Source organism: Trachurus japonicus, chromosome 7 (genome assembly GCF_045865225.1).
Source record: "Trachurus japonicus isolate A0001 chromosome 7, Traja_1.0".
In the NCBI taxonomy this organism is placed as follows: domain Eukaryota; kingdom Metazoa; phylum Chordata; class Actinopteri; order Carangiformes; family Carangidae; genus Trachurus; species Trachurus japonicus.
This window is the reverse complement of record NC_140913.1, coordinates 1,105,680-1,116,047: the sequence shown is the minus strand read 5'-3', so window position 1 is coordinate 1,116,047 and position 10,368 is coordinate 1,105,680. Positions and strand designations below refer to the sequence as shown.

Below are 10,368 nucleotides of genomic sequence, written 5' to 3'. Positions count from 1 at the left end.
AACAGGATTTGATGGCCAAAGTGGTGCTGGGTGTTCTACATATTTGTGGTTTTTCAACCAAAATAAATCAATAAGTACATAAAAAACTAACACACATAACACTCCGTAGCAAATAATAATAATGTGGTACTGTTAGATATGCTGCTAATTACATTCATCAATAACTGTGAGTCAAAACTGATTTGAAATGATTCATGCTCCTTGTTCTTGGCAGAGCCAGTGGTCCCTTGTATGTGTGTGTGTGTGTGTGTGTGTGTGTGTGGCCCAAGGGGATCCCCATACACAAATATAATATATCACATATAAAACAATAAGACATTTAAATTGCATACAATTTCATATGGAACCTGTTAGAAATTGGAACAATGTGGTATATTGACATTTAGCCTATACAAATATGTACATGAGGTTATATTGCACATAAATATACATCCGTCTCAAAGACTGTCAGTACATATTAATATTATATGCAGTAGTAGTGGATAATAAAGTTTTCGTATTCGTATTCGTATTCGTAGATTAATGTATTTAGAAAATAAACAGGAAAATAAACGTTGATTTTATATGCTGTTGCTGCATAGCAACCAACAGAACACTAATTCATATACTGTAAACATACTGATGACGTCCAATACCTCATGAAAAAACAAAATATAGATAATTAATCATTTAAGTCCACAAAGTTTAATATTCTTTTACAATGTCTTTTATTACATTTTTGTATGGGTCTCATGGGACAAACCTTAGTGTGCTGTATATCACACGTTACATAGGTATAATCAATCATAAATGTATAAACTACATCACATAGATATTTCTCTTAGCTTCACATTATATATCTTCCCTTTATCATAATGTTTTTGTTTTTTTAATGATCTTGTAGCCGGACAGGCAAAACCACAAAAGCACAGCTGGACATTGTGCTGTTAAGTTAAACCAACCTGCCACTGAGCTCGCGCTGCGCTGCATCATTGGAGGTAAGGTGTTTTGTCTCCAGCTGTGGATAATCATTAAAGACACACACACACACACACACACAGGAAGCAGCGCTGTCTCAACACACACTCGGCGTGTGTGGATGTGTGTGTTATAGATCCGTGGCATGTGACACGATCTGACATGTTGTGTCCAGTGGGTTTTGTGCTTTATTGGCCAATGATGTAGTTACACTGTGTGTGTGTGTGTGTGTGTGTGTGTGTGTGTGTGTGTGTGTGTGTGTGTGTGTGTGTGTGTGTGTGTGTGTGTGTGTGTGTGTGTGTGTCTTTATCCCTCCCTTCCCATTGGCTGCTGAAACTTGTTGGAGCTTTTCCCTCTCGAATAAGAGAGTGCTCCAAGAACCTATCGGTGCTCGCCCCCAGCCCCCCCCCCCCCTCTCCGAGCCCGCCTGGCCCAGACTGGTCCGGGGACTGTCAGAGTAGTCCAGCCTTCACACCGGTTAAATAAGCTGGTGTCAGAGACGGAGCAGCTCCATACTGTGAACACATTAACAGAGTAAGGACTCCCGTTGGCCCTGGTGCTCCGTGGGCTTCCACCCCCACATTAACCCTCCTGTTCTCTCTGGATGTGTCAGACATTTTCTACCTTCACCTCTCTGTGACCAACACGGCTGCACTTGAACGGGACATCTAGAAACTTGTCCATTTTTTTCCTTTTCTTTTTCCATCTTTTCCCTTTCTTTTTTTTTTAATGGTACCATGTCATCTTTGCCAGGAACGGTACCGCGGATGATGCGCCCGGCTCCCGGACAGAACTATCCCCGCACCGGATTCCCTTTGGAAGGTAGGCAGCAGCAGCAGCAGCAGCAGCAGCAGCAGCAGCAGTAGCAGCAGCATTAACAGCAGCAGCAGCGGCCGCTGAAGGAGCGGCTTCCCCCGGCCACTTGAAGCCGCTCGCCGGGCCTTTGCACCGGGAGACAGGACGACGTTAGCCTTGACAGAGACCCTGAGTGCAGGATCAGCACATTATTTTGTTAGTTTTCTAAAGTGTGATGTGTAACAGCAACACAGGAGCTGGTGCTCCTCATTTATTAAACCATTTTACCAACAATTTTAAATCCCGGCGCAAAGCACCTGCAACAGAGGGATTTCTTCAAGTGTCATGCACCTGGAAATTCAAATCAAATTAGACGACAGCACGGAGGAGAGGATGACTGGTGGCTCTTCACCTCCTCTCTAGGGTCACCGGCTCTGAACCAAACATCTCGTCTCCACAGTTTAGGCCTAGATGTCCGTTAACATCTGGAATATAACAGGCCAACATTAGCCGCCTTTATTCACTTTATTCATTTCTTCATTGCATTTATCTGTTCAGGCCTACATTCATTTGGTCAGGCTACATTAGGCCTCTAATTAATCGAATCACCTCTATTTAACCGGTGAAATGTTTCCTCGATGTGTCTGATCCAGACTGTGTCCTGCTGTCCCCCCACCCCACAGTGTCCACTCCTCTGGGCCAGGGTCGGGTCAACCAGCTCGGCGGAGTCTTCATTAACGGCCGGCCGCTTCCCAACCACATCCGACACAAGATAGTGGAGATGGCCCATCACGGCATCCGGCCCTGCGTCATCTCCCGGCAGCTGCGGGTCTCACACGGCTGCGTCTCCAAAATCCTCTGCCGCTACCAGGAGACCGGCTCCATCAGGCCCGGAGCGATCGGAGGCAGCAAGCCCAGGGTGAGGGCCGGCAACAACAGCATAATAATAATAATAATAATAATAATAATAATAATAATAATAATAATAATAATAATAATAATAATAAAATATTTTTTCTAAATAGCCTATTAATTCTTTCTTTCTTTCTTTCTTTCTTTCTTTCTTTCTTTCTTTCTTTCTTTCTTTCTTTCTTTTTCTTTTCCCTCCTTGCAGCAGGTGGCCACGCCGGACGTGGAGAAACGGATAGAGGAGTACAAGCGGGAAAACCCCGGCATGTTCAGCTGGGAGATCCGGGACAAGCTGCTGAAGGACGGTGTGTGTGACAGAAGCACAGTCCCTTCAGGTGAGGCCTCCCCTGGTAAGCTGCATTTCATTCTATTCTCGTCTTTACATGAACAAAACACATAGGAAAACATGTAAAAGTGAACAACGGGCATGATGATGATGATGATGATGATTATTGTTGTTGTTATTATTACAATTATTGTTGTTAATGCTGTTTTATTATTATTATTATTATTATTATTATTATTATTATTATTATTATTATCATTATTATTATTATTATTATTATTATTATTAGCCTATTATTATTCTTAGTGTTGTTGTTATTCTTAGTATTGAGGGTGCCTGTGTGTTCGCAGTGAGCTCCATCAGTCGGGTGCTTCGAGCTCGATTTGGGAAAAAGGATGATGAGGATGAGTGTGATAAAAAGGATGAAGACGGAGAAAAGAAAACCAAACACAGCATCGACGGCATCCTCGGCGACAAAGGTAGGCCAGTTCCCCGGTCTGATCCCCGGTCTGATCCCCGGTCCAGACCGTGTTCCCAGCTGCTGCTCTCTCTTGGTGTTAAACGGCTCGTTTAGCGGCTGCGGCGCGGGGCCTCCTCCCCGCGCGCGCCGGGTCTCCCAGGCCGCTTAATTATTAATGAGGGGGATCCGGCTCCCGCGGTGCCGCTAAACGCTCCCTTGAAAGCGATGCTGACAGATGACCGATGTGCCAGTCAATATCAATTACAGGCGGCCTGACGGGGACTGGAGGGGGGGGCGAGGGGCCGCGGCCTCACAGCGGCCTGAGGAGGCTGCTGGGTGGGAGAATTCACATTTAAAAAAAGAAAAAAAGGGGAAAAAAAGGAAACGTATCATTGATTGTCTGATTTAATAATTCGGCTAAAATCTGATCTGAAGGAAGTGTAGAAATATTTATGAAGGAATAATCATCCAAATAAAAGCATTTCTCGGAGACTAATAATAAACCGAGGCCTGCTATTGGGCAGCGTTTGGCAGTCCGTTTATTGTCGTGTTTGTGTGAATACCGTAGATGCAGTTGTGGTTCTGACTGATGTGACTGTTTGCGGCCTGCTGCTGGGTGCTCGCCCTGGTCCCGGTCCCGGTCCCGGTGCAGCAGACCTGTCCTCCCGCTGCCGCTGCTCGGCAGATCAGCCCCGTGTGTGTGTGTGTGTGTGTGTGTGTGTGTGTGTGTGTGTCATCCCGGCCTGCCTGTCTAATCATTTGAAGACTTAGCCTATTACAGCTGGTAATGAAACCGGTGTTTGTTGAATAGGCGTCTGTGTTGGAGAGGGGTGTAATAGCTCGCGGGCATGGTAAGAAATATATTTATCCCCTATCAGCCCTCACTCTCACAGTTCCAGGCTCACTCGTCCTGTTGAAGGCTTTAAAGCAGATTAAATTGAGCCTTTTATTTCTTTTCACTTTCATCTTTCAGCCGCTGACTTCGCGGTGTAAAGCCCGCGGCGAGAACTCATGAGATTTGAAGGGTTCCTCTCGTGTTGTTTAGATTGTGACTGCGCCTGTGTGTTTGATATATATATATATATATATATATATATATATATATATATATATATTAAATATTCATTCCATTTGTTTTAGTTGGATTGATTTTGGTGGCGTGTTGGCACAGAGAGAGAGCGAGAGAGATACAGAAAAAGAGAGAGTGGGGCACATGGATGAGCTGATGTCTATCACAGGACTTTTATGTGTGTGTGTAGCGGGGGGGGGGGGTTGTGCTTCACAAATGAATCAACTTTATTTATTTTAGCTGCATAGCTATTAAAATCAATACATTCAACAGCCTGTATTTATAATTAAGTCTTTAATAACGAAGTAATAAAATCACGTGATTTTGCGCATCAGAAATGAGTTGTGGAGTTGTGTGCTTTACACTGAGCACCATCACATCTTCTCTATTGCACTTCACTTAGTTTATAGAAGATCAAATATAAAATGATGAAGCAGTGCAGTGCTGCTGGTGGTCACATTGTAAAGTGAATGTGAGATTCTAGGCTGATACACAGTCTCCTCATCTGCTCTTGAAGGCAGCATTTAGTCACACACACACACACACACACACACACACACACACACACACACACACACACACACAACCGTGTCAGAGTCCAGAGTAAGCCTGGCTGAGAGAAAAGAAGTTCGACAGTGAGGATGGAGGAAGAGGACTTCAAACAAATCCAGTGGAAGTGACAAGAAGCAGCTTTACGGAGTGCAGGGCTGTGGGAAGTTCTATTGCAGCTATTAATAACACTTTTCCCCGGGCAGCCGCGCTCGCTCCACTCCATCTGCACTTTCTCCCAGCTATTTTGCCGGGTTGAAATTGAGGGAGACCCAAATGTTGGCTGGAGATAACACAATCATCACAGCCTCGGTCCTGGGCTGTGCATCTGTGTATTAAAGTGGGATTAACCTCCCCTCTCTCCTTCTGCCACACACACGCACACGCACACACACACACACACACATACATACACACACACACACACACACACACACCACAAATTCACATTTTTAAGGGACATATTAAAAAGGGGGGAGATAAAAGGGGGGCGCCAACCTGCAGTGCTATATCATTTATCATATTATCATCATTGTCTTCATGATAATGCACTCACCTCCTCTGTCTGTGGAGGTTTGTTGACCCCACACACACTAAAATAATTCATGTAAAAAAAAAAAAAGAATCAAACAGAATAAAATCACCTGCACCATTTTTCACATCCCAACACCGTACAGTAGCTTCACCATCGTCAACACAACTCAGAGGTGATCACTACAGCCAGAAACATTAAAGGGGCACAGCTGTGATGACAGACACATCTGGATTTATTTGGGTCAGTTAAATGTTTACAACCTGCGATTAATTCAAGCTTTTGCTGCCAATACGTTCTTTTTGACTGCTGGTTGTTTTACGTACAGTAGTCGCTGTGGTGGCTCATGACTGTGAGCAGGTTCAGGCTTCCTGCAGACGTTAAAGAAAAGGGTTCGTTGGACTTGATGGTGAAATGTGACTCTACGGTGTAGAAGACACCAGCAGGGACATGGAGCACAGAGATGTCAGGGGACATGTGTGGGAATTTGTTTTTAATGGGAGTCTGGAAGACAAGGCTCTGTGCTTGGATAGAGTGAGAACAGTGGATGAGGACAGTGGACAGTGGGTGAGGACAGGAGGAGGCAGCTGGAGCTCAGAGGTTCTGATCCTCTGCTGCTCAGAGACACTTGACTTGTGGTGACACTGACACAGTGAGGATTCATCACATAGCTGTGTCAGTGCTGCTGTCAGTGCTGCTCCGTTAATTAAAGACCATTTACCATGAGAGCCCCTCTCCACCAGCATGACCCCCCAGTGGCACTGCTGCCACCCAGCTGATGGTTGTTCAGAATGTCTCCTCACCTCCTCAGGGCAAACCCCTGTGGTCAGTCCCACCCTCTCCCCTCTTTTTTTTTTCTTTCTCGCTTTCAAGAACTGGGAAATTAAATTTCAGCATCACCTCAACACAATAATGATACTATTAAGAAACAAATAGAGTCTGCACACTAGAATATGCTCCTAAATATTTACTATGACTATCACCAGCCTGTGATGACATACTGTAGGTGTCAATATCAAAAACTAATGACAAAAATATGAAAAATATATACATATATACATATACACAACAAAGAAAAACCTGCACAGTACAACAATCCACATAAGAAAAGCATCAAACACTGCGTCATGTAATAATACATTCAATTTACTGAAACTACTAACTATATATAAAAAAATGTATTTAATATATTTGAATAAGAAAATATGTATAATGATATTTGTTGAGGATGTGTTCAAATAACCAACTCACTCATAATGAGAAAAATCAGGATGTATAAAATAAAATACAACACACTTAAAAAATATATAAAGTTGATGTTGTGACTTTTTGGTGTCCAGGCTCAACAAAGCTTGATTGATTAATTGTGCATAATAATAATAATAATAATAATAACAATAATAATAATAATAATAATTATTATTATTATTATTATAACAATAATAATAATTTGCATCAGTGGTTCCCTCTATCACACAAATGAATGAATTTAATTTGTTTATTGATATTTTTTGGTCCTTCATCACTGATGAAAGAATGTGATGTAATGATAATTGGTTGCCGCTGCATGTGATTAGCTGCAGTTGTACTAATTAAAGCTGCAGCTCCAGCTGACTGCTGCTCTCTCCTCTTCCATTAACATGTCTGTCAGGCCTGACCTACTTGTTGATTTCCTTGGTGTCTTGTAGCACTTCTGGACTCCTCGTCAAACGTCTTTTGACAAAACAAACATATAATATAAAGGCGAGCTGCCGGACTGGGAGGGGGCTTTGAATGGGAGAATAGCAGCCCACTTTTTTGCCATGGAGTGTTCAGTAGCCATCCCTTAATCCTCCTTTCATTTTGCCGACAAATGCCAAGAATCTTGTCTGGCGACCCGTTGGGAAGCTGATCAGCCAACAAAAGAAGGAGCAGCGCAGAGAGAACAAACAGGCCGGCCGGGGGTGAGGGCAGTCAGGAGCCTCAGGCAGCCCATTAACAGCCCATTTGCAAAAAGGATACACACAGCACAAAGGCAAACACAACAAGAACAACACATAGTGCAAACAATATGGCGACAACAAATTAATAAAATGTCAATTGAGCTGATCCCTCGCTGCGGAGCCTGAGTGTGTGCAGCACACACGTTTCACACACAGACGAGTAGTTACGAACCACTGAGGAGACTGAGCTTTGTTCAAACTCTAAACTTCACTTAAAATGAGCAAAGATCTAATGTCTCCAGACCCGTCAGAATGAATCTAGGGATGAAAAGCTGCAGTTTAAATTCTTTTATTATTGAAGAACATGGAGAATATGAAGGGAACAAACAGAGCATTTAAAGAGGTTAACTTGCTGTCCTGTGATTGGCCTGTAGCTGCCACTGTGTCAGGATTTGGCAGAGAGACATCTACTTTAATCCAACTGATTTGGCCCCCGGAGCCCGTTCTGAGGTCTCCTCCTCCTCCTCCTCCTCCTCCTCTACCTCGGCTCCTCTCAGCTCGCTGCAGGATCAAACGCTGTTGGCGTCAAACACACAGCTCCTCCACTAAACGCTGCTGTGCTCCACAAGCCTTTAGCTCCATTCTTTCATCCACAGAAGAATTTATTTATACACCAGAGACACAAGTTATTTGTCTCTTTAATTAAATACAGGATAAGATCATCTGCATATTGTCACAGTGACAATAGATTACATGTTGATTTACATTATCTCGTCACTTGCTGTTCAATACGACGACACATACGGCCCCTGAGCCCTGAGAGGTGGAGGACTTTCAGAAGAAAAGAACAAGGTCTCTGGTCCCATTTTGAAAAACCCTGCTGAATATTTTATTATTTCGGATCCAATTATTAGCTGCTTTTTTTTTTTCTGTTTTCATCATTATTATTTTTTTTAGAGACGGTGAAGATGGAGCCGGAGTGTGTATAACTGATTATTCACATTAGCAATGCATGTTGGGATGGCATGCTGGAGATGGCTGCAGTGGCTGAATGCAGCTCTGAAATCCTGATTGAAATTTCCATACAGAGGTCTGTGTGCGTGGATCTATTAGATGGCTTATTCATGGTCTTCTCCATCAATCCATGGAGGAAATCACATTCACCAAATGCACCCATCCAGTGTAATTGGCTAGAAAATGACCTTAAATATACAGAGATTACTGGGGCATAAAGGCCCGGTAATTTTGGGGGTGTAGAGAAAATGTTCACGCTGCTGAAAGGTATGAAAGTGGATTAATGGCCATTTCTCCGTCACTGCATTAAAATAATTTGAGCCACACATTTAACACACTCTCAGGCCAGGGAGCTGAGAGAAGTGTTCACCATGTGGGAATAACACAGGGAGCAGCTCCAGGTTCAGGGAAAACTTCATTTTGAAATGACTGAAGACTGTTGTGGAGGTGAGGAGGAAGAGAGCAGGACTGTGGGGATGAAGGAATGAAGTACCGGACCTTTCCAAAAGACAGACACTGAATTATTTTTCCGCAGAAAACAGGTTTTTATTATGATGGAGTGAAAAACACACTTTGCATATGGAAGATTTCTACTGACCTTTAATGTTGAATATATTCATTTATATATATTTTTTTATTCTTTTTACCGGTCCCTGATGATCAAAGTGTGTGTTTTATTAAATAAATTACTTTTTTTTTTGTTGCCTTTAATCGACAGGACCGTTGCGAGAGACAGGAAATGGGAGGCAGAGAGGGGGGAATGACACACAGGATAGGGCCACCCGGTGCGAGATTCGAACCAGGGCCGTCTGCAGTGAGGACTATAGCCTCAACACATGGGGCGGCTGCTCTACCAACTGAGCTAAACACCGCCCTTTAATTAAAATACTTGAAGCAGTATTTATTTCTCCTTTCTGTTAATATGTCCAACTGTTTATTAATTGCTCCCTCATTCATTTTAAACTACTGTTAATTACAGCTGTACAATTACTAGAAATATTATAAAAATCACACTATAGCCATTTTAAACATTGTGAGACGCTCCGGCCTAAACATAATTTCCCCAGATGTAAGGAAAATTAAATGCAAAAATAACCAATCCCTTTAAAATGCTCACTCATAAATATCTGTCAAAATAATACAATATATATTTTTTATTATCAGTGGAGCTAATTTATCAACAGATGATTCATGCAATCAAATAAATTCTGGGCTGTTTAGAAAGTGTTCCTGAATGTTGTGGCTTCTCTGCTGATAAATGTGCTGAGACCCAGTGGAACAAAATGAACTGAAAACCAATTCATACTTTAAACAAATAGCGTTGTATTTGTATTAGGCCCAAAATGCAGCGCAGCAGTCAGCTGAGCCTCCAGAACATCAGTAATAAGCAGAGCGATGCTTCAGTGTATCCCAGCATCGTTACCATGGAGGCTCACAGCTGATCTCTGTCCTCTGAAGGTCACAGACTCTAAAATCAACCTGCTCATCTGTTCAGTAAAACACTGACATATAAATAGAAACATTTTATTCTTATTTCCTTTTATTCTGCTAATTTCAAATTCCAGATTTTATTTAAAAACAGTCATGGAACCGTTTATAATTATATTTATTTCATGTCAGGGTGAAATGAGGATTATGTCTCTAAGACATTATAGATTTACAGATTTGCTGTCGTCATACTGTATTTTCACCGTTTATACTGACACATGTATAATACTATTTCTGGATGGCCGTGAATGTGAGAGGAGCTGTTTGGTGGATATAACAGATTTACAGTTTTTTTTTTTTAGATGAATGAAATTTATTTTTCAGGTTTTTAAGTGATAAGCTCTCCACACACAGACAGTTCTGTGAAACCATGAATGATTCTCAGAA

The 10,368-nt window shown here is 42.4% G+C and overlaps 1 protein-coding gene across 5 annotated transcripts in view; it reads left to right on the top strand.

Moving 5' to 3' along the window:
• The first annotated feature begins 1,254 nt into the window (after positions 1-1,254).
• LOC146983911 (paired box protein Pax-7-like) overlaps positions 1,255-10,368 on the top strand; it is a 52,730-nt gene continuing 43,616 nt past the window's right edge. The window contains exons 1-5 of one of the 5 annotated variants that reach the window (XM_085780699.1): positions 1,341-1,491; positions 1,711-1,779; positions 2,436-2,671; positions 2,867-3,011; positions 3,298-3,426. In XM_085780699.1, the coding sequence (XP_085636825.1) occupies positions 1,725-1,779; positions 2,436-2,671; positions 2,867-3,011; positions 3,298-3,426 (565 nt within the window). In that variant the 5' untranslated portion in view covers positions 1,341-1,491; positions 1,711-1,724. Of the gene's footprint in view, positions 1,780-2,435; positions 2,672-2,866; positions 3,012-3,297; positions 3,427-10,368 lie in introns of all 5 variants that reach the window. The other 4 variants (XM_085780697.1, XM_085780695.1, XM_085780696.1 and 1 more) reach the window with 4 other exon arrangements.